Source organism: Seriola aureovittata, chromosome 9 (assembly GCF_021018895.1).
Source record: "Seriola aureovittata isolate HTS-2021-v1 ecotype China chromosome 9, ASM2101889v1, whole genome shotgun sequence".
Taxonomy (NCBI): domain Eukaryota; kingdom Metazoa; phylum Chordata; class Actinopteri; order Carangiformes; family Carangidae; genus Seriola; species Seriola aureovittata.
Genome location: NC_079372.1, coordinates 18,977,823 through 19,005,414, shown reverse-complemented (window position 1 = coordinate 19,005,414; position 27,592 = coordinate 18,977,823). Strand labels below are relative to the sequence as shown.

Here is a 27,592-nt window from a genome sequence, read left to right as displayed (position 1 = left end):
CGCTATTGAGGATTAATGTGTCACTTAATAATGAGTTTACATTATTAAAATAACCTACAAGCTACAATGTGTGATCACAGCTTCGGGGTACAGATGTGTGTGTTTGTGTGAACTTGTTTGTTTGTGTGCTCACTGTTCACAGCAGAAGAGAGCTGTGGCCCCTGTGTGTCTCTCTGGTACCGGGTCCCTCCTTCTCCTCCTCCTCCTCCTCCTCCTCCTCCTCCTCCCCCTCGCCTAGCTCTGTGCCGTCTCTCAGGTCTGATCTACTGAAGCCCCGCTCGCTCTCAGCTGGTCTAGCGGCCACAGCCAGACTCTCTTGCTTGTTGTTTGGTACTTTGGGCGAACTTTTATTTCCAGTGAGTGGTGCTCTGCTCCATCACAGTTTGAGGGGGATTTTTTTTTTTTTTTTCTTGTGTGTGTGTGTGTGGACAACTTGCTGTTGCAAAAATGGACTGAAGCAACAACTGAACCAAGTGTGGATACTTAAAGAGAAGAATAGTATTTCTGTAGAGAGCAACCTTTTCTGAGGGTTCAGTTACCACCATGGAAGAGGACGACGGGCATCTGGAGAACGGTATCCACGCCGCCAAGGACTCGGACCGGCAGCAGCGGCTCAGGCTTTGCGTTTTAAATGAAATACTGAACACGGAGCGGGATTATGTTCGGACATTGCTTTTCCTTCAGTCGGTAAGTTTGGAGTATTCATTCACGTTGCGTATATCCACGCTTCGCTCTCTCCCACACGGGCAGAACATCACGCCATACTCCAGTCATAAATATTTCAATTTAAGCTGGGCTTTCTTTTTGGTCAACATGTACGTCTTATTACACAACCGGTGACATTTTCTCAAATTACAGGCCACACTCTTTAATTCGCCATATATACGGTATATTAACTGGCACACATTGTGAGAAAAAGATAAACTCAATATTTTGTCCTGCTGTAGTTTACAAGCTGGACATGAAGATAAACCATCAACAATTTGTATGGGGTTTGGCGTGACTTTCTGTCGACCAGGACAGCTTCCCTATTAATAGCTTAACTTTTATAACTTTATATATACACGTGTGTATAAGTGTAAACAGGCTGCATAAGTTGCTTTCCTCACACAGACTTATTAGTTTTCTTCAGAGAGAGCAGCCTGCTGGAAATGTCATAAGCATAGACGTACCTGTGTCTAACCTGCTGCTCCACAGCCTGACCTTATTAATGAAAAATATTGTCAGAAACATATCCTTAGTTAGATTTGTTAACGAGCCACACATTGGGTTTTCCGCATGGGCTTTAATGCCGGGGGTGTCGTCATCATCACACCTCTCTATTGTGTGTTAAAGCTCAGGTTCAAAACAATCAAGCGGCGCTCAATTCACATTGGCTTTGCAAATAAATAGATATTCATGAGCTTTCAGAAACACCACACCTCCCCTTTTTTCCCCCCCTCTCCAGACTGAGATAAGGAACCATTTCAGCAGTTACTTATTCAGTCCTTGTACATCACTACCTTTTGATGAATGAATGTCCTGGTAATTTTACACGCTCCTTTCAGCCACCAACATAGTGCCAGTATAGATGGCTCCCACCTGCAGGAGGCTATTCAATTTGTCAATTGACATTTTTCGTTATCATCATCCTCCTCCTCCTCCTCCTCCTCCTCCTCCTCCTCCTCCTCCTCCTCCACCTCCACCTCCACCTCCACCACCACCACCACCACCACCACCACCACCCTTGCCTTGCGATCTGTGGCACTTGGTACTTGGGTGCAGGTGGTTTCAGTTTCAAACCAACAAAATAAGTGAGGCTTAACTCCAAATTGGCTGCATTTATGTGAGAGTAATAATGTGACTGTATGACTGTGCATCATTGCTTTCTGTATGGAAATCCCCTCTTTCTTTTATTGCCCCCCTCTCTCCCTCCACAGCAAGGTCAAAGGTAAGGGTCAGCTAGAAAACATCACCTTTGAGCTGGTAGGGCTTCAGGCTATCATCTTTCTTGCTTTTCCACCCTGCTGGCAGCCCCTGATTGTTATCATTTTTACCTGCTGATAAAAGGCTTGGTATGAACATGGCAACAATTGTGAATACTAAACTAAACATCTGGCAAGCATTTCCTACAAAAAAAGAAAAAAGAAAAAAAAAAAGGTCACGGTTCCCTTTTTCTCTTGTGCTGTCACATGTTTAGAAATTTACTCAAGGTTCTTGAAATAAATTTGTTGCCTAGTGTCACAGAGATACCAAATAATCCTACAGCACTCAAGTCAGTGATGCATGACCTTGTCACAATTATACCAGAATAATGAAGCTTTTCTGCTGAATCCTGGAGTAATGGATTTAAATCCTACACAAAAACACACACAATTTTTTTGGGGGGGGGCAATCTATGCGACGCTGCTTTCCTTCTCAGTTAAATAAGAGGCAGCCGAGGCTTATCTTCTGTTACAAGACAGACCAGGCAGCAGAGGGACTTGCTCAGACCCCCCACCTCCCCCATGCTCTGGCATAATGATAAAGACAAAGCCCCACTGATTTATCTGAGAAGTCTGGGAGCTTTTTTTCCTGTGGACATCTGAAAGCTGTCAGAGCCACGGCCCTCCACCGCGCGCCTCCCCATCGTTGCATCAATTGGCATCTTTTGATTTCAACCAGTGTGGAGTGATATGCTTGGGCTCGAGGGAAATTCTGTTATCGTCCGTGTCTCTGCAATAGAACGCCCTTTATACGGCTAAGGCTGCAATCAAACGGAGTGTCAAGATTTAGCCAGCAGTCATGACAAGCCAGTGGGATTTGTTAGGATTCATAGTAATCTGTGTGTGTACCAATTCAACACTTGCACATGTGCATTCTGCTTGCAACTACTCAAAACAATGAATCACCCTTCTTAGTATGAGAAAGCACACGCCATTGCTCTGCACTGTAAAAACTGACATGTTGATTTCTTTTTTGTGTCATGTTAACAAGTGTTTCTATAGGCTGGAATGGAGGGATATGACTACCCTCATTACTAGTCCGTGTCAACAAGACTTGATGCCAAAGCATGCTCCTCTGTGTTAATGTACCCTATATGTGAGAGTATATGTTGTGTGTACATGTAAGACACCAAATCTACATGTGGGGAATGCTGTTGGTGTCAGGGCTCAGTGGCTTAGCTTGCTAATGGAGTGCCTGGACATTAAGAACAAAAAAAAAAAGAGGAAAAAGAAACATCAGTCTCCACCACTGGTGCCAATCCCCTGCAAATCTCCCCAGTGCTCTCCACCCAGGGTCCAGCTGAGCCTGCTCGCCTTCCCTCCGTGGGAGCCGAGGCTTTGTCACCAGGCAGCTCACTGTGGTGTTGATAAGGGAAGTCTGGCTGTGGGAGCTCACAACATATGGTTTCAGTAAAGATATAGAGTGGTTTGAGAGGGGGGGGGTTGCTTAGTCCCTCAGTGAGAAGATGCTACAGCAGCGATATGGGGAGTGAAGTGGTTGTAGAATAGACTCAGATTGTCTTCTAAGTATTAGTTGAATTATTCTGTGACGATAAGTGATGTTTTTCCACATTTGTAACCTACCTCATCTAGTTCAGCTAGATAGCTCCCACATTTCCCAGAATGCTCTTTGAAAGCTCACTGAAAATGTTTTGTATATCTACACATCTTGTGATAATTATAGACGGGAAAAGAGACGTTGTACGAGTTAGGCAGTGAGAGGTGCTTCCCCCAGTGTAGAATATCGAACTGCACCTATGACTGAAAGGTTTGAGGTTTCAATGCTGTCTAGTCCGACTGATGGTACTGCCCTGAAACATTAGGTCGCTGGAACATTTTCTGCTGTCATTTAACTAATTAAGTCCAGAATACGTCCCCGTTTTCAGGTGTTTCAGTACATTGGTAGACCCCACAGCTTCCTCTTATCTGAAGGCAGCTAATGGTTTTGTTTTCCTCAGTCTCACTAGGGGTTTTCCCCACGTGTCCACGGCAGGATGGCCGCTAGCTGTTGTCTGCCCACATCATTCTCCATTGCCTTATCACTGATTTATTTTCCACTCCCCCTTTGTGCTCTTCCGCAACCTCCTGGATCTTTAGTCCCCATGCTGCATCGATTATCAATCGCAATGATTGCAGTGACACACAAAGAGATGGTTATCCAGCTTTGGCATCTCAGCCATTCCGCATGTCACTCATCCCCTGGCAATTACCAGTGCCAACGAGCTCATCCAATGTGCTGGAGGGAAGCGTGTAGGGTTGGTGGGAGGAGAGGAGGTGAGAAGGGGGTTGGGGTGTGAAAAGAGGGATTAGAGGATTCATTTTTGCTCAGTGTTATCATTTTCAATCTCTGAATCTATTGCCTATTCGAGTGGAGTGGAAACAAGCTCATTCCAAGTTTACGGTGATAACTGCTCTTTTCAAGCTTTTGTTGTGACGATTTCCCCTGTTTGTGTCTGAACTGTTCATTTCTTCGTGCCACAGATTAGTGGGGGTTTTCTTCAGGGCAGCGCTTTGTTGATTTAATCCAGGCAACTGGATTTTCCCTGCCATGATGACCAAAATCTATGCTATCTATGACAGGAATATGGTCAGTGGCGTCATACCTGGTAGACTTGAGGGATTTTCCTTCAAAACCATAAAAATGGGGGGTTTTGCCATGCAGGACTTTTTGACCACACTGACCCGTGTCACAGTGGATCCTGTTGAGTAAAGACAACAGTGGAATTGTGTGGCCAATAAGTCAGCCAGCTTCTGACCTCCTGTCTTCATTCTGAGAAGCAGGAGACCGAGAGAAGGGTGACCAGGAAGGTCTCGTCAGAGCTGCAGGATAATAGGAAACATCTGGAAATCCTGCCCTCTGTGACCTTTGCTTTAGGCCACACACACATGAGTGAGATTACACACGTTTAATGCTGATGTTTGTGTGGATAAATGATGTTTTGTTTTGGTGTGTGATCGCACTTACAACATATAGCTGCAGTTCTTTCACACCTCTTTCTCATCTTTTACTTTTGTAGACCTTTCTATACGTCCACCTGTAGTCACTGTTGACAAGAGTCACTAAGCAAACAGGATGACAGGAGCACATGCTTGCAAACACAGAGGACGCTATGCAACCGGTGCCTAGGAAGTAAGACGTGCAGGAAGACAGCCTTGAGCTTCCTCTGCAAACTTGAGCCTGTGTACACCTCTTTCCTTTCCTTTTTTTTTCTCTCTCTCTCTCTCTCTTCTCCATCTCTTCAGCCCTCCCCACTTGGTGGGAAAGACCAGCATCGAGTTTCTCTGGGCGAGGGGGGTATAAATAGCTTCAGATTCTAACTTCTCATCTTGGCTACAACGCTGGTGGTTTCGGCTCACTGCAGCCTCAGCCCTGCCGAAGTCATACAAACACAGGCTCACATCGCATATATTGCAAGAGTGAAAGGCAGGGGAGGGGGGCAAACCACAGCAGGTAGAAGAGTTACAAGGGCAGGCTGCTGAGGTTTAGTGAGGGTTTTTATTATTATTGGGCTTTAAACTCTCTGATGCTTTGTGAGACTCGATGGACAGGACACAGAGTCTCATCATGTAGCTTTAACTTTCAGATTAATCCAACAAGGGTGGTACAGATATGTTGGTGTTTGAATCAAGCAAAGGAGATTAAATTTAACATTTCAGTTTAAAAATATTATAAATATTATCTTCCATAACGTACAGGAGTTCATGTTCATGTTTGCATACCAAGACCTGCCTTTGATGCACACATTTGATGTTGATGTCCTAAGTTGCCACTGTGTGCACCCCTCCATCTCGCTCTGGACAACTGGTACCATGCAGTGCAGCCACTGAGCCAGACTAATTTAGCAAAATGCAGGCTGTTGCATAAATGGGGGTAAATGCCAGTTTCCAACTTAATATTAGTGCTTTTTTTAGTCATGTGTGTTGATAAGCCATTTCTTCGAGGCATAGGACTGCAGCAGGAATTTTAAGAATTCAAGTTAACAAGTCTAAACCACTGTAACACCCAGAGGCATGATGTCAAACCCCCCCCCCCTCATTTCCTTCCACAAGAGATGTTTGAGGATTCTTAGTCGTGAATTAGCAAAGGGTAAAAGTCGTGTTACTTGATCAGTATGGATGGATGTTTTTGGAACTTGGTGAAATTGCCTTTTGGTCAAAATGAATGAATTTACTTTCTGTGAGTAGGTCTCTGTTAGTGCTTACACAGTCAAACAAGTGGATCTATTCAGGAGTGTGTGAATGAACCAGTGGTCAAACGGGCATTAAATCAGCTCACTGATTTCTCTGTGTCAGATATCAGACTGTGCAATGTCAAGAATGCAGCCTGAGGCAATTTTCAGATGCACTGTCCAGGGCATTTTTTTTTTATGACTAGAGCAAACATCCAATAAGAGGCTCCATCACTGCGTGTGAAAAGCTGTGCAAAGTGCTTTTTCAACAGGCTGATATACGATACAATGGCTGACCTGGCCTGAATTGTAAAAGCACGGCTACATGAGCTCTCTAATGTCCCTTTGGAGATCATGACCCAGACAAAGTTGGCACAAGTACTCTCTCAGGGCAGATACTGGTTGCAGTAGCTGTGCAGCACGGTTTTGGAGTACATGAATAGGATGGATGGATACCTGCAGAATGTCTTGGCATAGTCTTTCTCCTCGGAGCTTCCTACTTGGTGTAAGGACTGTGGCTTACAATGTTTGTTTGCTTTCCCAAATACAACCAGATGTGTGGTTTCTTTCAGGGGGCAGAGGTCATTTTCTCGATAGGAAAACACTGAACAAAAACAGACAACCATAGAACACCTTTGCACAAAGCTTCTCGAGTTTAGAGAGTGAGGCATGGTATGTTTGATGAAGCCCAGGTTAGATTACTAAGCTGTTGAAGTCTGGCTCGATCAGGGCGGGTCGGTGTAAATGCCTGGCCTGTATGCTGTCCAGTCAGGAGGCTGTTCACATGACACAATGGGACAAAGAAGGAGTGTCGCACACACATTACACACTACCCAGCACACTCCTTAGTAGGTCTTCTATTGTTTTTTTGTTCCATGGTACGGAGACAGTTTTCAAATGTATTTTTAAAGTCCTTCAAATAAAATTGGTGACCATTACTTTGGTCTGAAAGCTCAGGTTTACTCTTTAATGTCAATGTTGAATTCCCATTTCCTCTGAAAGACTCGATATATGTGTTGTGGCTAAAAGTGAATGAAAATGTGTCAGAGTTCGCTGTGTGTGTGTGTGACCCCCCTGAGTGAGTGGTGGGGATGTAAAAGTGGTTGGAAGACTGAACATTGCTGGATTAACTCTTCTGCTAATTGCCACAACTACAAAGAACATTTACAGAGTTGAAAACAAATTTCTTGTCAAGATTGTCACTTTGTTAAACATTAGCGCTAAGCCAAACGATTTCACTTTACCAATTAGTGCAGATCTTTACCCGTTTATGTTGTTAAACCGCACGAGTTAAAGAGGCTGCTGACTGTGTGTTATAACTGCTCATGACAGCTGCTGATAAATTCTTGGGCCTGGTTGCTGAAGGGCTTTTATTTTGGCGCTCATTCAATGTGATGACATTTTTGCCAACTAACATGGCACGATGAAAGGCTTGAGTCATACATGCTTGAGCTGTTACTGTGATGATTTTGTTCTCACATGCTGACAGGAAACCTTTTAGGGAATGGTGCAACATTTTGACATAAAGGGTTGGAGTCAGCTGTGATTGACATGAGCTTTTACACGACAGATATGCAACAGAAAAAAACTAAAAAACTTGTGAAGTGAATGGAGCCCTTGTTTTATTGGGGATTTACCAAGACTGTTGTCTCTTTTCCTCTTCTAATTTCAGTTTCACAATTTAGCTTCCGCACTCTGTTTTCTTTCTGATAGACTTTTGCTCGTGAATCAGAATGGTCCTGAAAGCATCACTTTCAGAGGTAGAAACTAAGATGAGTGTTAGTTGCATTTGTGGCTGCCAAAATGAGAAGTTGGATGAATGTAGGTCAGTTGCATCAGTGGTTTCAGAGCTAGAAAAAAAAATTCAGACACAAAGGGCTTTAACTAGCTGCCGTCTCTCTGTCTGTCTGTCCATTAAACAGTGTTCTCTATCATGTCGGTAAATACTGTTTGAGTGAGAACCAGTGGGTGCTCGCTATGATCTTCCCCACTGCTTTGCCAAATGACCATTATTGTGTAGTGTGGAAATACTAATTTGTTTCTTTACCATCGTTTTCTCTCTGTCTGTACACATGATAGTGTTTGTGTCCGCCCAGCTGAATGCCAGGTGTGGCATGTTTAATATTGTGCATGGTTGTGTTAACGCATAGGAAAGCAAACACCTGTTTTTGCTCTGACACACACGTGTACAGATATGATGGAAAATGAAGGAAATCGCTGTCTGAGTTCAGTTTAAACGATCAGCTGTGTCGCATCTTTTTCTGTCGCTGGCCTTTTGGTTTGTTGGATGCTTCACGGGTCTCTGATGGCTCACTCAGCACCACACTCCCTGCACTCTGATCCAGACTGTGATCCCTACGTCTGTCAGCACCGAAAAACACACGTCAAACGTCCAGATGGCCACTGCAATCTGCTCCATGATGTTATCTCCAGATCACCACATGTCACCCGTCAACAGGAGAGCCACTTGGAAAAAAGGACTCGCAGACAAAATGCGTTGAGTGTCAGCGCTGGTAGGGATGAAATTAGGTGACTATTTAGCTGAGATGAAAGCTGAACATTCCCCGTGAAGAGAATATGTCAATTTGGCAGTGGAGACCGTTTTAAAAGGTTTACAGGTGGAAGCAGATGTGCTAATCTGAATTGCAGGCTGTTAACACTCTGTGTATAAATGGGGAAACAACATATCTTCCACACATATGTGCTTCACTATCTATTTCTGTACTCATTGTCACAGGGGGAGTGAGTGAGAACGAGTGTTGTATGCTTCTCTGTATTTTCTTCCTATATACTGTATATGTAATGAGAGACAGAACTGAGAGTGAATCTGTAATCGTGTGACAGAAGCTGCCTAACAACCCGAGAAAGTGGAGATATCATAAATGATATTTATAGCACATTAATTACAAGCATCCACTGCGAACGAGAGGGAGCAACGAACAAAATGAGAAGGTGAAAATGCCCCAGCCCGCAGTTTTAAATGCTTCACGCCAACCTGGCATGGAAAAAAAGGCATGCTGGGAAATGATAATTCTTAAAGTAGTGAAACATTTTGAAGGCAACATCTGAATGGGCTGAAAAGGCTTGCTAAGTGTCATTGAACATTTGTATTTCACATATTGATCATGTGCATCATCCATTCATTAATGCAACAGAGCCGGTGAGTAGGCAGTCCGAAACAGGAAGTTCCTGCCCCAGTGCTGTCTGCCTGTCCTCTGTGATCGAGCCACTGTCTCATCCCCTGTAGTGTTTAGTTTCCGCCCATGTGAGCAACTCAAAAAGCCTTGGAGTTTAAAGTTCTTCAAAGCGGAAGTGAGTGAGAGGGGGAGGAAAAAAACTGGACAAGTCTCAAAGAAGACTTTGTGTTTTGGTGATTGGCTCTGCCAAAAAGGGTTTCTCTTGGAAGACAGCGAGGGACTGGTTGGAGGATGAACGGGGAGCTGAGGGAGTTTTCAGAGGGTTTGGGAGAGATGTGAATTACGGCTTCAGAGAGAAAGAAGTTTGCTAAAGTTTACTGGGGTCCCTCATTGTGGCAACGCCACGGGCCATTCTCTGGCTCTGCTGCACTCACACCACAAAGAGGGGATTTCTTCATTTATTTATTCAATTTCATGCCATGTCGACCCCAAAATGTCCCCCATCCCCTCTCCAAAACTGCCCTGTCCCCCTTTGTGGCTGGCTACCCAAATCCTCTCTCCAGAAAGAGAGACCCTTAATGGACGCATTGTTTTTAGCTTGTTGTTGTTTTCTCTTGGATGAGGAGGGGTAGAGGGTTCGAGGCTGGTGACCTGAGAACTCGCATAGAAAAGGTCCTGAATATGTGGATCTGTGATTCTGCCTGAGCGTTGTTTCAGTAGGTGTGGGAACCGAAGCGAATTGAAAAGAAGCTCTCAGGGCCTGGCTGGAAAAACCTTGACAAGTGTTAGAGCTTGTTCTTGATCTACGGGATCTCTTGTGAGATATCTGAATTGAGTGAGATGGCCCAGCATTGTTGCTGAATGCTGATGGTAGCCATGGGCAAACAGAAAAATGGCCCAGTTTTTTAAGCTGTCAGAATGAGAACAACCTGCTCCGAAAGACAATGACAAATTATCTTTCTGCTGATCTCCTGTATATTATAAATTTGCACTTCCTCTTATGACCAACAGGAATAAGCAATAAGCAACATGCAGAGAAATGTTCGTAATTCTAGTAAATAAATATTTTTAAAATGTGCAGTTTTTTCATCAACCCTCATTATTTCTTCAGTTTGTCTCGTAATTCGAGACATAATATTTTTTGACACTCTCTTCCTTTTTCTTCTCTACATCACAGAATGAGCTTCCAGTAAAATGCAATCTAGTACAACACCGCCACGGCTCCCAAACCACCAGTCAAGGCGCCAACTGATCATGTTCTCACAGAAATTCATTTTCCCATTAATCCCAGTTTAATACGGATAACCTTTGCTGAAGGTAAACATACGAATTAAAAGGATCTGCTGCTCTTCACTGTGAGTGACCCTTGAGGCAACATCCGCTGGCAGCAGTGTGACGGCAGCGCCGATGGCTTGGACCCTGACTGTACATCTGACTTACTCTCATGTTGAAACCTGACTCAGTTTGACAATTATGACATTTCCTTACTTCTCTCTAGTTATTTCCTTTCTGGTTCTCTGCTCTATATTATGACAACATAGAATTTTTTGTGTTAAGAAATTATTTCTAATTGTTAAGATTTGAACCTTTGTATATGAACTGTTTTTTTCACAGTCAGGTTATTTAACTTCACTGCGGCCTGTTTTTGTACTTTTATGAACTCTCCGCCAGTCAATTAAAAGTTTTCTAGGCCCAAAGTGAAGTCTTTGACTCACAGAAAGTGAATCTAATCTTTGGTCATGTTACTTGGTTGGCCTAGCCGCAGGTAGAAAACTGGGTTCACAAGCAGACAAGGCAGACGTGAAGGCAGCAGGCCTCTTACTCACTGTCCACTGGAGCGAACACTGAGCCCACACCAGCATATGGTCCGTCTGAATCTTCACACCTTACTGTCTGGCCCCTCTTCGCTCTGATAAACCTCAACATTTAGCACCCCCCCTTGCCCCCAACCAACCCACATCTGACCCTTTGGCTGTTGGTCATATGAGATGATGCCGGATGCCTCATGTGACACAAGACCAGTTATTGGTGTTAAACAGTGATCACACTGTCTGGGGTGGCCAGTGATGATGGATGTCAGGTTAGACATATTATGTTTTTTTCAGGCCTGTCAAGTACGGTAAATCGGTAACGGAGTAAATAATGAAGACGGCGACTTTGCATTTCTGTTTGTTCCTTTTGATAGCAATAAATAGCCTGATCTTCCCACTTGTCATTTTGTAATTGTTGGTGCCTTAAAGCGTAGACAGCACAGTCTCATTGCAGTGTGGCTGCTGTGCCACGAAGTCTACAATTTAAATCACATCCAAGTGTATACTTCACAATGTGACTTATTTGTTTGTTACAGTCTGGTTGCACGCTCATACAAAACTGTCAGACTTTACTTAGAATGCAGTAGAAACACCGGCCAGTCCAACATGTCATACACTTCCTTTTCACAAAAGCCACGCTTCCTGTCCAGAAATGACATCTGCTGCTTTTGTGTGGAGAGGCACCGCTTCGCTCTGCAGACTGTTTGTTTCCTTCCCTGCTGAGTTGAACTGCTGCCTATCTGTTGAAAAGAAACAAAAATTCTTGTCAACGATTTAGGTGTTTAAAAAAGTGTTGGCTTTTGTTCTGTGTGATTGCACTGGGTTTCACTTCCTGTTTGCAGGAAACACACTCAAACACAACAGCAGAGACCTGTGTGTGCACACTTCTGTTGCAGTTTGGGGCTTTTTTTTTCTTGTTTTTTCTTGCACATAAGCAGTTGCAATAAAGTGGACATTGACTCAGCTTGATGGGATCCCCCAACTTTGCGTAAATTGGTCTCGTGCCCATTCAGTTTCTTTCTAGCTTTGACATGAACTGCTGTCAGAGCAGTTTCACACTCTGTCCACTTGAGTTCAGCCTCTGGTGAGTTTCTTTAGTTATTTGAGGTGGGAATGTGATTTGGCATGAAAGTGTGGATAGATTGGGCCACATGAATCCAAGACATAACTGTACACTGGCTATCTGCATCTGATGTCCAACTTTGGGACATGTCCTGCCAGGCTATTTGTCATCATGCAGTAGCACCTTTAAATGAGCTTATAACAATGCATACTTTCACCACAAAAACTTTTCTTTTCTGAAAGGACTTTTTTCTGAACTGCAAACTTTCGACAGGAGGTTTCACACTTCAATAAACTCACCGTACTCTTGGGCCAAACTGTGGGTCCAGAAAAATCTCTCGATGATTCAAGTGTAAGAACTCGCTTGTTTCACAGTTTGTAAATGAGGGTAGAGGAAGGGGGTGTGTGGGGTTGTGAAAATGCTAACAAAAAGCTGATGTGCTTATAAAAAGCTCACAGCCTTGTTTCTGGGAACTGTATCATAGGGTTTAAATTAGACCAGTTAACCTGTTAAAAATATAACCTTTTTTTTCTGCATAGGGCCAGGGCCAGAGCCAGGGCCAGAGCCAGGGCCAGGGCCAGAGCCAGGGCCAGAGCCAGGGCCAGGGCCAGGGCCAGAGCCAGGGCCAGGGCCAGGGCCAGAGCCAGGATCTTCATGTGTTTGGCTTCTGGAGTAAACAGCTTGTTTAGACATTTTTAGCTTTAGTCTAGAGACCATTTATATAATGAAATGTAAATACATTTAACAACCTGCTTCATGACTTTTGTCAGGTCCATGCACTTGACACGCAGAGAGAGCCAGCCAAGAAATTTTAATGAGCAGTGACATTTTGCTGATACCTGCATATTGCTGTCAGGATTTAATAGTGCACTGCTGCAGGTATTACTGTTATGAATGGAATTAAGGGGAACAGACTTTTGAGGGTGAGTAAGTAGGAAATCATGTAGAAGAATTATCGCGCACTAGAGACCATCGGCTCATCAACAACTAGAGTACGCTTAAACAAGACTTTATCTTTACATTGCTTCAATGAAAACTGAAAACATAAAAGTGAATGGCAGGTGCAAAAGTAAAACGGGTAGATCCTGTCTCCTGAAACAGGGAAATCATTACGGTTAACTGTTAAAATATTCAGCAAAATGTTCAAGATTATGAGGCTTTCCATAATTCTGTAAATGTAACTTTTATCATTTAGAAATAATGTATAACCTATTCAAAAAATATGTTTAATTACTTTCCTCTGACAAATGTCAGTTCATCAGGCCTTTGGGAGCATGTCACTTAGAATTTGGGATATTTTTTAGTTTGACTTCCTTCTATTTCCTTTGTGCAGTATGTGCATTATGACTTTCCTGGCTTTACCATTCCGAAATATCAGTGGTGTAATTCTGCATTAGTGTTGGACTTGGCAGCTACTTTGTGGTCGATCAAGGAGCTTCCTGGTTTTGTTGCTAGTGTCCTGTGGGATTGCATCATGAGCAGTTTTCCCCTAAAAGCCCATCACCCCTGTGGCAAGAGACCATCACGTGCAATATCCCTGCTGTGCTCTGAGCAGCAGCTGAGCCCCCCCCCCCCACCCACAGCCACTGTGACTCATTATTATCGAAGGGTACCAAAAAATAAATTTGTGTCCCCTCTGACAAACTATTATTAACACATTGATTAATGTCATCACTATTTTTAGGTACTGGAGAGTGAGTACGCATCTGATGCACACAGTCTAATGTGAGCTGCTGAGGGCAACCTGGAAGACAGCAGCATATAGTTGTGTCTTATCCACGGAGATCTATGATTTAATGAGCTTTCAAAACATCATCATCTCTTAGTTCATCTCCATCAAATTCACAGTCGGCGTGAGTCAAGAGCTGATTTGTGGCTGAATCAGATTTCACACAATGACAGAAAGACGAATCGGTCCATTTTGATCAAGATAGTGAGAGTTATTGTAATTCATCATTCATGTAAATATTATTCATCAATTGTCTGATCCTACACTTAACACGATTACACACCCTGGGCTCGCTAATGACGACGTGCTGATGTCAGAAAAGAGGCGGAAAGGTCACCTAGGATGGAGATATGAAAGTAAACAGGGAGCGTCCGCACCGTCCTGCTGCCTCTCAGCGAGTCGATTAAGAAGTAATGAGCTCAACAACTGTGTCCGGTGGGGTAGAGTGGAGTTACAGTGTTTGTCATGACTACTGTGTTTGTTTTTCACGATTGATTTTTCTTTTCCAATAACATCTGGCTTAGCCGCATACTGTGGAAAGGATGGCTATTTCAATATTCATCTCGTATCTTAATGTCAGTGCGCGATGGCAGTGCTCTGAGGTACTGCCCTCTCCATGCAAATGATGCATGACTTGTAATATGCTGGGGGTTATCTGATGGTGCAACTATATCTGCTTCTTTTATGTTATCCAAACCACAGTGGGAAACTATTTTGGCACTTTGTTCATACTACCAAATAATAAAGCCAATCAGGACTTGTTAATAGCGGTCACATAGAAGTACTGGTCGTTGCGTGTGAGTATTGGTAAGCAGTAATCTCGCCAAGTTATAAACTAAGGCTGTGGAGGAAGTCCGAGTATGTGAGGGTCCACCAGGGTCTGAGCGACAATCATTTCATCGTCAGAGTGTGTACGTGAGACTCTGTGCAGACCTCCGTGTACCCTCCAATTTGTTGTGACTGTCTGCAAGTTCCCTACCCTACAAGGGCACCAACTGTGCATGCTTCCTCCAAGAGGACTGAAAAGTAGCATAATAACAACAGCTACACATTCATGGTGTTTGCAGCTGTCTGCATCTGTATAATTGAGGCTTAACTTCTGCTAAGTATGACTGGCTTGTCTATTTTCTTCGCAGGGCGTTACCTTGATTGGTTGTCATTGCTATAAATGACTCAAGAAAAAGCTCAATATGAGACTCAAACAAGACTGCAGTTTGTCCAATTATGATGCTTTGCTTTCTAAAGCTGAATGAACTGCTGTCCATCAGACGTCAGCATCCGTCCAATTATACCCATTGTACCTTCTTTTGGGGCCATTTACTGTTGTTGATTCTCATCAGGCTCTCAAAATATTACAGTCCCCACTGTAAAATTCAGACACGCTTGGTGTGCATGCCCAGTTTTATGCTCCGTGCTGTCGTCTGCTCTGGCTCTGCTGCAGCCAGTGTCTCGGTCATGATGGTGGACAGTGAAAGCTTCCAATTTTCTCTCCAAATAAACCTGTCTGCTTTGTGATGGAACAATGAAGACAGCCAATACAACCCTGGGTGTGAATGAGGCGAGACCTGGACTGAAAGGAGCTCTTTGTTGATCCTTCCCACCATCACTCCCTGCTGATCCCCCTGTCACAACATCTGTGTGGCACATTTTGTTTCAGGAGTGAATCCTGCATGGATGCTAGCTGTCTTAAGATGTCAATAAGGAATGACTCCGAAGTCTGGATACTTTAATTGTTCTCTTCACCCTCCGTCTCTTCCTCTTTTTTGTTTTCATCCGTTGCCCCCCCCCCCCTTTGCCATCTCCTGCCCTCACCCTGCTTTCCTTCATCTGAAAGCCACGGAGGAAAAGCCTTGTTTCCTGCCTCTTCTCGTCTCCTCTGCCAGGGAGCAATCTCTCACATGAGTAACTTCTCCAGTGTGGACACGGTACAAGTTGCCATATGGGAGATTTAATTAGTGTACGCCTCAAGCACAATCAGCTCCCTCCCAAAACCAGTCAAGAACACGACAACTACTGCTTCTCTTTAATACTGGTCTTAATTAGGGAGGTCGCAGCTCACTGCTAAGGACCTTTGCTTTCTATTTTGGTAACAACCTACGCAAAAGCTAGTAAAGAAGGAAAAAAACACGGGGGGGGGCAGTCCTCCCAAAGTGTTTGGTCTCTGAGGAAATGATATGATTGCTGCCTGACTGCCGGTTGGCTGGGCTTCTATCTTTAGAGCAAATGTGTGATTACAAGTGTCAGTCTTTCATTATAGGCGAATGACTGACTAAGTAACACGCGTATTAGACCGATGTAATGTGGGTCTGCGTAGAGCATGCAAGTGTTTCTTGTAAAGGAACACCCAAATTACACATGAATACTGTACATTCTCATTCTTACCTTTAGATTCTTGTGGTACGCAGCCACGCAGAGAGTTTTGGTTCCTCTGGGTGCTCCACATAACGCAGCGTCAACAGTTTCAATGGGCAGTATTTGGTAGGAAGTAGTTCCATGGAAATTTGCTAAAGTGGATTTTTTTTATATAAGTAGAATCCAAAAAGTCTTGAAAAATGTTAAGTATCAATAGTTTGCATCTAATGCCTGGTCAAATCAGTTTTTTTACTTTTCCAGTTTTTTTTACTTAAATTGGAAAACTTTTATAACTTCAGACTATATTTTTTATTTTTTACAGGTTGTTGTTTTTTTTTTTAAACGAGGGCTGAATGATGTGCAAAGAAAAATCAAATCATGAAATCATCATTATTTTGGCAGATATTGTGATTGCAATATGAGTCACGGTTTAAGTTGAAATGGTTGTTTTTGTTTTTCAGTTCCACTGAAAGAAGAAGCGACGATGATGTGATTTCTGTTGGGGCTTGTACTAAAGGTGTACCTTTATATCTGGGGAATATGATTTGTAGACCGGGGGCATCTCTGTAGCACCACAATGTTTCATTTATGGTATGTTGTCACACATTTTATCTTAATCAAAAAAAAAAAAAAAAGCTCCTGTAATTTGGATATGTGATTTAAATAACATTTTGATTAATTGTTCCACCCTAATAAAAAGAGGTTTAAAACATGTTTTCATTCCTCAAACTCAGGTTACGTATTGACACAGATATCGACATTGTTTCTGTAAAGACACAATGCTGTAAACATTTTTCAAATCTGACTTTTCAGTGCTGTGAGCGCCAAAAACAAAATCCCATTGATCTCCTTTGTTTTTGACTGGAGGGAGAAATCTCAGAGACAAATATCTTAGGATCCAAAACTATCTGCGTGGCTAGAAGCTCCTAGAACCACTGACCTTTTTTACCTGAGCGTGCAGGTGGTGTGTCTGCAGGTCATGGTGCTGCTTGTTTCATCATTGTAGCTTTGAAGTGTCAGGTGTAAATCAACCTAGACGTACCGCTGGGAAAACTGAATTTTTCAGAATCATTGTACATTCTTTTTTTTTCCTTTTTCCTTTGTAATACCCGTCATCCACATGGCAAGCTATCAGTTTTCAGACTTGACGCACTGAAATGCAGGCAGACACAACAGCAGGAGCCAGCCAGATGAAGAGGGCTTTAGGAGGAGGGTTTTATTTGGTGGTTTGGGGATACATATCTCCTCTCCTTTAGCCTTTTTTCTATTCAAGACTGTATTGGCATCTGGAGATGAGGCAAACCGTCAGACTGAGGCAGGTAAAGCCTGTCAGACACAGTGCCTCAGACAGAAATGGGGAAGACAGAATAAAAGAAACTTTGCAGATTCACTTCCCTTTTCTTTACCATTCTTTTTCTTATTCAGGATTGTGATTGGCAGGCATGTACACACACACGCACAGACAAAACTGTGCACACACGCAAAGCTGAACTTGACATGAGCCTATTACAGCCGTCTTTTGCTGAAGTGGTGTGTGGAGACGCTGCAACAATGAAGCGGTTATTTTGGCTGATGTCTTACAGCTGAACGCTCAGGTGCGTTAGCTTCCACTGCAGAGGATCCATACAGTGAGCTTTAAGTGTCACAAGACAGTGAAAAGCACATGTCTTGTCATATAGTGGAAAACAGCGTGGTACCTAAGGGATAGTGAAACAACTCTCACGTGTCTTGTCTGGCAATATTCTGTGAAGTATGTGAGTGTGCGTGTGACGGTCTGTTGCTCAAGGGCTTGTGTGTTTATGCTCATGCAGAGAGACGTGACAGAATCACTGTGTACTGTATGAATCTGTTTCCTCAAAACAAAGAGTACACACACACACACAACCTTTGAAATAATCAGCAGAGGGAACCTGGACTTCCACTTCCAGACCACTCTGTGCACCACACATTGTACATTAAGCCTCAGTGACGTCAACCACAGGTGTCTGAAGAGCAGTGTTGAAGCTCACAGTGAGTTAGCTTGAGGTGGGGCGTGTGTGGCAAGCCTACGCTACGATTAGCATCATTAGCACTGCCGAGCATCTTGCTCGAAGGCTACCTCAAAACCTTCTAATTACTGCTAACATATAAGTAAGATAATGCTAGAATTTCACTCACCTCAAAAACAGGGGCACAGACTTCCTCACGTTCTGTCAATTAGCCGCACAGCTAGGCATATTATTTATCTGATTTAAAAAATCATCCAAACACTGCAAACATGGCCTAAAGGTCACGTTCAATGACTCAAATTAGCTGAGGTGACGCCGAGCAGACAGCTAATAGACTGTGACAGCACCCAGCTGTCACTCAAAGCAGCCACGCCCAAATTTATGCACAATTTTAAGCCCTAATAAATTTTAAATGGGTTAGTTTATATTAAAATTCACCGCCTGCACCATTGTTATGAAGAGGGAATTTAGCTACTGAGACTTTGTACCAGGCTGTAAACATGTTTATTTCTGCTGTAAAGTTGTGAAGGGCATTTTAACGTGGGAGTCTATGTGGATTGACTCGTTTTTTTAAGACAGCCTCAGGTGGTCATTGGAGGAACTGCAGTTTGGTGTGCACATGAAATGGTTTAGGATCTCTATATGCTGCTTACTTCCTCCTAGATGTTCACTGAACTTCAGGCTCATGCCTCATCAAGAATAAATCACAGCGCTTCTTTTTTTGACCCTGCTTTGTTTCTGTTTCCTCCCTAGGCCTTTTTGCACAGAATCAGACAAACCGCCGATGACCAACAGTGTCTGTCACCTGAACATGTCAAGGTATGACCAGTGCAGCCACAAGATAAATCCTACAAGTCAAAACATATATAAAATGATTGACTTTTCGATGCTGAGATAAAACATTTACTGACTGATTGACCTTTTTTCCCCACATCTTTGTCCATCTGTTTGTGACTTCCTTGCTCTTTTCCTTCTCTTCCTTCCACCCTGCCCCTTAATCTCTTCCTTCCTCTGTATCCCTTTACATCATCCCTCTGTTTATAGATTCTGTTTTCAAATATTGAGGACATCCTGGAGTTGCACAAGGAAGTGTTGGCTGCCGTGGAGACCAGTCTGCAGCCCGAACCCCAGCCTCAGCATGCACTGGGATGCGTTTTCCTGCAGTTTGTAAGTAACATAAAACAGCAGACGGTCACGTGCATATACAAGCACATGGACATGCATGTGGGGACGCATGCATGCGTGAATTCCTCTTCCATGCAAAAACCCACAGACACACACACAGACACACACACACACACACACACACACAAACTCTTTTCATGGGTTACCCGTAACCACAGATGCAGGGAAAGCGTGCAAAGCCTGCTGTGAAAATACCCCTTAATTCTCTCTTTCTCACATACACACCCCTCCCATCTCCTGGACTCCCCATTCACAAGCACACACACACGCACACGCACGCTCTCTCTCTCACAGACTACCTCCACCCCTTTCCTTTTCCTCCTTTTTCCAAACAGGCCTGCATCCTGTCAGGCAAAAAGACTCTCTCTTCCCTCCATCCCTCTTCATCAGTCTGTGCAAGTCACTGTCTCTGCCATCTCCGTCTTTTGCCCCTCCATCCCTCCATCCAAAGATTCCTCTCTGCTCTGCGACCCCCTCCACCTCCACCCCCTCCGCTCCCCTCTGTTTGAACTCGTTTGGCCCCAGGGGACAAACAAAGAAGGGTCTGTGTCCGGGGAGGAAGAGATGGTGTGTCACTCGGCGAGAGGACAATGCTTCTGCTGGTAGCACTCAATCTCAAGCTCTCTCTCTCTCTCTCTCTCTCTCTCTCTCTCTCTCTCTCTCTCTCTCTCTCTCCCTCTCCCTCTCTCTCTCTCTCTTCTCTCTCTCTCTCCCTCCCTTTCTCTCTCACTCTCTCTTTCTGTTTGTCTCTCTCTGATAAACTTTCTTCACTTCAGTTTCACAAGGTTATCGGCCTACAGAATAGTGTTGTAGGAGGGCAGTATAAGCCGACTGGAGATTTAGTTTCTCCGAGGTAGAAAAAAAATGTCATTGCATCGCCAAGAAATCCACAAGTTTCTGCCCCTTGCCGTCTTTTTTCCACCTGGCTCAAATTTAATATTAGAACCACAAACCTGTGAATCCTTGGCTCTACTGCTAAACTCAACCACCGACACTATTTCTGCCTCTGACAAATGTTTTTATAGCTAAAAATCCAACCAGCATGCCATTTTGTGAACCGCACCACCTCTTCGAAGTGAAATGACACGATCAATAATAATCTATCCACTACCTGCTTGTGGCATGAATGACATTTAATCACATCTGGGGGATAGCTGTTGAATTGGCTCATCAAATTGTACCTTCACACATGTGCGAGCCGTCATGGTCATTCAGTCTGTCAGGCCAAGTGTCAGGGCGGAGAATTGATTAAAGGAGCTCCACATGGTGTTTTTTTTTCCACTGCTCTGTGGTCAGACTGGACAGGTAATTGGGAAGCTGCAGGTGAACGGATTCGCTTAAGAACAGCTTCGGTCTCTTCATAATCTCAGTCTGCCGTTCTTTTATGACAGGAAATAAAACTCTGTGACTCAAGATAGTACTGATATCAGTTCATGATGAGTCATAGTGATAAAGCAAAACTCGTATCTGTAATATAGCACATTTAAGTAATAATGTTGGACAGCTATATTTATATGGTTTTGATGTCAGGTAAATAATATACATAAAACAGGCTATATATTCTATTTAAAATGTATTAATACTATTTTTTAAATTAATGTTTACAATGGTCATAGACTCCACAGTTTATGTTTTATGGCTGTAACTAATGGCTAGTTGCTAGTTCACGTTGCTGGTTTTGTGCAAAAACCAAAACCCAACAATATTTGATTAATGTAAAAAGATCTAAAAAGATAAAAGCAGAAATTCTTCACATTTGAAAAACTGCAACCAGATTGGGTTTGGCATTTTTCTTGATGGATGTCAACAAATCCCATAAAAAGACCAAAACAATCAACTTATCTCCTTAAACCTTATTACCTGCGTAGCCAATGCCTGATGCAGCTTATTCCTCTGGGACACAGGCTTCCGTTGCTCTCCAAAAACTATTAATTTTACCAAATTACATTTACCAAAGTGTAAAAACAACATTTTTATAAGGAGTGACATGCTGGACTGTTTGTTGGCGATGCACTTGCTGGAGTCTCTGCTGGAGATTTATACACTTTGATTCTTGCACCGATTAAACAAATAACATAACATTAATGTAATATGCTCACAGGCAGATTTTGTTACCTTTGGACTGTTTCACCATTTCCTGGCTGCTGGCATCAGCCTCATATTTACTATATTAATGTGTGAAAAGTGAATAACTGTCTTTCCCAAAAGGTTGAGCTATTCCTTTAAATGATTAATATTAAATAAATTTCAAACAAATCTAAATATAAACACATTTCTTTTTCACTTCCTTGCCTTGCTTTGTTTGTGCTTATGTTTTCCTCCACCTTTTTGTGTGTGTGTGTGAGTGTGTCCGATTGTGTGTGCTACCATGTTTGTGTGCGTCTTTTCTGTTAAGGTATTGAGCTTCCCACACACACCACCTTTGTTACTGCATATCCATTACACTACCCTCGCTTACCCATGACCTTTGTCTTCTTCAACACTGACACTTCTCAACCAATTGGTTAGCACCGTCTGGCGCCCTCCAGCCGTACTCCTTGACCTCGACCAGAGGTCAAAACCATGACTGGGATTTGATTAACCCCCGGCATTGTTCCGCAAGACTGTCTGCCACTCACAGTTAGGGAAGAAAAATGGGAAGATTCATTGCTATTCAAAGTCAGATGTTGCCAATATGGCTGGGGGGTGGGGGGCAAAAAAGTGCAGCAGTCTTTGATTTTGAATTAACATGACGAGAATTGTTTTTTATCGAACTTCTTTGCAAGAATTATCCAGATGCTTCTTCATCAATATTAATGAATATGGGGCATTTTGCAGTTTAAACCAATATAATATTTATCTTACTGAGTCTGTTTCCTCAGACAAAACACACACACATGGATGTGTTTAGGATTATTCCAACTCTGCAAAGGTGAGAAAGTGACTCCTGTTAGAGGAGAAAACAGAGACATCAATATTTGCTCTATTTCTTGGAGTGTATATGTGAGCGCTGTGCACGAAGCAACAGTCATGTCATTATGCACTTTCTGAACTACACCCATTATGCCTCGGCTCTCTCAGTGTTTGATACTACCCTCTCATCTTGCCTCCGGAATAACATTCCAATGACGAGGAATTCAAATAAAGACTTGTGTTTATCAAAGGGGACAGCCCAAGTCTTGGAGTTATTCTGGGTACAACTGATGTCTTTCAGAGGAGTCCCAATCTTTAAAATTGACTGTGTGGAAATTAAAGGTTCACATTTTGGTCCTACTAAGGCTTCTAAGTTTCTTAAAGGGCGCCTGAATTGACAGTGAACTTGTTGTCACCTGCGGAAAGGGAAACACCTCGGTTGTAAAAGAGGCATGCTGTTTCTTTGTGAGCAGTTAGGGTTCAATTGCAGGTGGTGACTGAGAGATGAAATGGTTATTTCAGGTTCAGCTACTGAGGTGCCACCATATGCTGGAGCTTGTTAGTGTAAACTGATACACAGCGGCTACATTTATATGTCAGTAAATGCTGTTTTGTTTTTCTGCTCTCATTTTACAATAGCTTGACACAGTTTAGTTGTTTGGGACACTTTGATACTATTTGGGATACTGACGCATGGAAACATGTCATCCTGTTTACTGCTGGGTTTCACAGGCTTGGCATGTTCAGTGTAGTTGTAGCTAGCTGTCCCTCCTGGTTAAATAAGAGGGGAGAACAGACATATTCTGTTTACTTTACTGGTTTCATGAATAGCAAGTTGCTTAGTCTGCCCAGATTAAGTCTTGTAGGGACCATGATACTGTTTTTCCATTACATGCACATACATTTCTGCCAGCTGCCTTATAAAGCATGCCATATAGTTTTTACATTTCTAATAAACATTGCAAGAAATAACAAAAAAAAAAAAAAAATGCTCAGAAGTTATGCATCCTTTTGGCATTTGGTCAGCCAACAAAGTTTGTTGTCAGATGATGTTTCATTTTACAAAAGAGCCAGAATAAAGTTAATTATCACATGACCCTGCATCTGTTTGTGCTAGAGAGCTTTGAGGATGCTGAGCTAACAGAGAAATAAATGAGGAAGCCTGTGTTTTATGACAAGCTACAGTAATACTACTGTACTCTAAAATGAACAGAAATCAATAATATAATAACAGTCCTTATTATTATATTGAACTTTGTTAAATATACTTTACATGATTTTAAGTTGCAGGGCAGAAACATTCAGAAACACCAGTTTAGTTCTTTAGAAGATTTTGGCAGCATCAGACTGTTGAATACAAGTAATTAACCTTCATTTGTACTTATAGACTGAAGTGCTACATGTGCATTTACAAATCCACCCTCCCTTCCGCTGTGTAGGGTATGAACCCAGTTTGACAGAATCTGGGGTTTCACGCCATATGCCAGCCCAGCTGTTCCTCCCAGTGGTGCTTTGGACCGGGATCCCCAGCCAAACGTGGCTTTGGGTGTGTTTGTGTTCCTGCCTGCCCGTGTGGTGAAAACTGGCCACCATTCACATTGTGCTGCTCACTTGCGTTACACATACACAATAGATTTTCAGCTCCCTCTGGTCACCAGAACGGGGATTGAGCAGAGACGCAGAGCTCTAAAAAAAGAGCTGTAAGCTTTGTTTAGCTGCTTGAGGTACCACAACAGGGTTACCTTGTAAAACAGACACATGCACACATGCATCGGGCAGCACTGTATGTAGTTACGTTAGTGTGTGTGTGGGAGTAAAACCGCACATCTAATTCTATTGCACATCCGTCCCTGTACAGGATGCTGGCTTTGGTTACATTCTTGTTTTTACAGGTGTTGACGATCATTTCACGGCTGAATCTCTTGAGCTTGATTGATCTGAGTGACTGAATATTGTTTGTTCCTTTTGTAGTATTATGGCCCAGGTCAATTTTAAATGCAAAGCCTTGAGGCAGCAGCATCTCGGTTAAGGTTGAAAGTGGTGTCCGAGCACCTGCAGTTTTGGATTTCACTTACAAGGTTGTTTCAGATGACGGTTTCAGTTTCTAGACCTCAGGTCTTCGGCTCCTCTCTGCACATGGTTTCACATCCCAATTATTTCACTATAGCCAAGAATACACAACAGGCTTCGATAAGCTTCAGGGTGTAAATTCAACTGCAGCTGTGATACCGTGTATACATTGTTGTCTACAGTATTCTGCATGAATAATGCATTTCAAGCTACAGTTTATTCAGTAGCTCAGGTGTTGTATTACATATTGTAAAGAAAGCTAAATGGCAGCTTGACAAAAGCTTCTGTAATTGTTGTAGGGTTGTTAATTCCTGTTGCAATGTGATGCTGTCACCTAGGAAATAGAAAAAGTGCTGCATGTCGACAACCTCTTTACTTTTTTATGACGCGGACTACTCTGAAAGAAGAGAAGCGCGATTAGTGATGTCAATGAAAAGTACACAATGATTTGATTATCCTTTCAGGAGTTTCTTCTAATCATTGTTGCAGTTAGACTCTCAGATGATAAAGTGGCATAGCAGATGTCATGGCTGCTACTATTTGTAATGTCCCTGAGAGGTCAACGCACTGCAACTTTAGAAAACACATGCAAATTCAAAAAACATCATCAATTTGACAACAGGTTTAACATCAGGTTTGTTGTTTCCATGGGACACTTGCTCAATGCTTTTAACTGCCAAAGTCACAAAGCGTTGAACAGCAAGGCCCAGTCCCAATGTACACTTTCTGTAATTACCTGAGGAAATTACCCAACATTCATAGCGTAACTTGTGACATTAAACACCGTGGTGTACCGTGGTTACCAGGGGACGCCCAGAAGCGTAAAAAAATGGTAAACAACCTTCATAAAACTGTAGAAATAATAAGATAGAGATAAGAAGAACGGTTAACAAACAAACATGTAAGGACGAAACCAAATGTTAAGTTAGCCCTGTGTATAATCACAGAGCTAGAAACCAAACCAAACAAATGTATGCAACATGTTTTAGTGTCGTCAAGGTAACGTCATATGTCACAAAGTCCTCACTTTATACCTTCTTGAGTCCTTACAGCCTCTCACACTTGATCACTTTGTGATTTTTCTGTTTTCATGTGTTGTCTTGAGTTGCAGTGTGTTTAGCTCTCAGGGCCACTGTAAGTATTACCACTAATAATCAGTAATGACAGTCATAGAGGTGCAGTTATCCACCACTTTCCTTGCTATAGTACAGTTGGATCTCATGACACTGTGGTAATTGGAGCCGTCTCCCCAGTTTCTGCTGTGCCCTGTCAATCTTCCTCTCGCCAGCTGTCTTTTCCCCAGTGCTGCCAACCAGCTGGTAAAGTGTGGTTAACCGGGTGTTTTCTCTTCTGTTTTGCAGAGGGACAGTTTCTCGGTGTACGGCGAGTACTGCAGTAACCATGAAAAGGCTTTGCGACTTCTCATGGAGCTGAACAAGATCCCCAACATCAGGACCTACCTGCTGGTAAGACGCCTTGCATATCTTGCCTTTTTCACCCCTTCTCCATCGAATCAGTCGGTGTTCTGCATTTTTATGAGCTTCCTTCCTCTTCTCACTATGATTCTGACATCTCTTCTCTTAATTATTTCCAAAAAAATCCACAGGTTTTCATCATTTCATGTCACATGAGTCTTGGTCGGTGGTTGGACTAGTGTTTATCCACATAAATCTCTCACCTAATTTTCTTCCTGTTATCTTTACTGCCTTCTTCCTTTGACCTATATTTCTTTCCTCCCGTGAGTCTACTCACTACTTCTTTTTTCTGTTGTTAATCCATGCCTCTGCTCCTTTTACTTCCCATCATACCACCTCCATTTCCACTATAACACATGAATAAAGGGCATAAATTGTAACAAGGTCAGGGGGTTCTTCCTGCCCGGACAGGATGCAACCAGCATCAAGGTCATTTCTGTGTCGCTCTTGTAGTGTTTCCGCTACCAGCTGTTTCCGTGTTTTGACACTCAAATGTTTGGACCCTGGACAATGAACTTAGAATGGCAAGGGGGCCTTTGAGTGGGGACTCTACCAATGAAATCATCTGCAGGAGCAGATTCTGGGCCAGCCAGCTGTGGAGTGTTGGCAGCCTTTTTGATACTGGCCAAGAGATCTGAGGCCCTGCGCTTGTCGCTGCCTGATGGTTTGCTTCAATGGCATTATTCTGACCCACAGGACTGGAAGCAGAGGGATCAGAGTGTTGCTGTGTTCTTTGGCCTCTTTGCTTCTTCTAGCCCAGTCATGCAGCGGTTAATTGGTTAGGTCTTATGCGACATTAATGCTTCCAAAATAAAATCACTGCACAACATCTGGTTTTGTATTGAAGCAGTTGTCAGGCCTGCTCAGTATAATCTCGAATATTGGAAGAGATCTTGTGTTTTGTATAGCAACCATCAGCAAAACAGAAACAAGATTGATTCTCTAAAATTTGGAAAATACCCAAAGTATTGTCTATTAAAGAAGTTGTTAGCAAAGAAAATATGTGATGCAGAGGCTGTACAGTAAGATGAAGTTAGGGTTTTCATTTCTCAGAGCGGTAACCATCGCGAATCGCTGTCATCGTAATGAAATGCAGAATAATAGGCATTTCCGTTGGCTTCATTTCAGCTGTGGTTAATTCCAAGACAAATTTTTTATTTTTTTTATTTTTTCCCCCGATTAAACAATTTCCATGCTAATTGAATCATGCGATGAAGGCAGCTTCTGAAATTGTACGTAGAAATGAAGTGTTAATTGCACTGAAGATGAAGAAGAGAGGAGGGAAAGCAAAAGGAGGTCAGCATGAGGAGCGGAGGGAATTCTGGCTTCATGCTGGCAGATTACAAATAAGCAGAAGATAATACTGAAAGGAAGAAAAGGGAAATCTGGACAGAAATGGGGATGTGGGAGAGAAGGGGAGAGAGAGAGAAGAGATGAATACATTAGGAATCTGTGCAATTCCAAAGTTGCATTTTTTGCTTTTGCTTTTTTTTTTTGTTTTCCATCAAAAATGCTGCATATCCCCCCCCACCATGCTCGCCTCCTCTGTGTGGAGCTGAAAGGAATTGCCATATGATTATAATGCTCTATTCTGATCTCCTGCCTTCTTTCCCACTGGAGAACACTCAAGTAGTTTATCTGCATGGCTGCTTTTGATCTTTCATCCCATCCGATGAGCTTATAGCACACTGACAGGCTGTGTTCCTGCAAAATTCAAGGCGAAAAGAAACCACAAGTGTAACTGTAACCCCCCCCCC

General features: G+C 42.9%; 1 protein-coding gene across 2 annotated transcripts in view; it reads left to right on the top strand.

Annotated features, from left to right (window-relative positions):
- Window positions 1-262: 262 nt before the first annotated feature.
- The window catches only part of prex1 (phosphatidylinositol-3,4,5-trisphosphate-dependent Rac exchange factor 1), an 83,238-nt gene continuing 55,908 nt past the window's right edge, over window positions 263-27,592 (top strand). For both annotated transcript variants that reach the window (XM_056385128.1, XM_056385127.1), the window contains exons 1-4: window positions 263-687; window positions 18,967-19,032; window positions 19,258-19,380; window positions 25,722-25,826. In XM_056385128.1, the coding sequence (XP_056241103.1) occupies window positions 544-687; window positions 18,967-19,032; window positions 19,258-19,380; window positions 25,722-25,826 (438 nt within the window). In that variant the 5' untranslated portion in view covers window positions 263-543. The remainder of the gene's footprint in view (window positions 688-18,966; window positions 19,033-19,257; window positions 19,381-25,721; window positions 25,827-27,592) is intronic.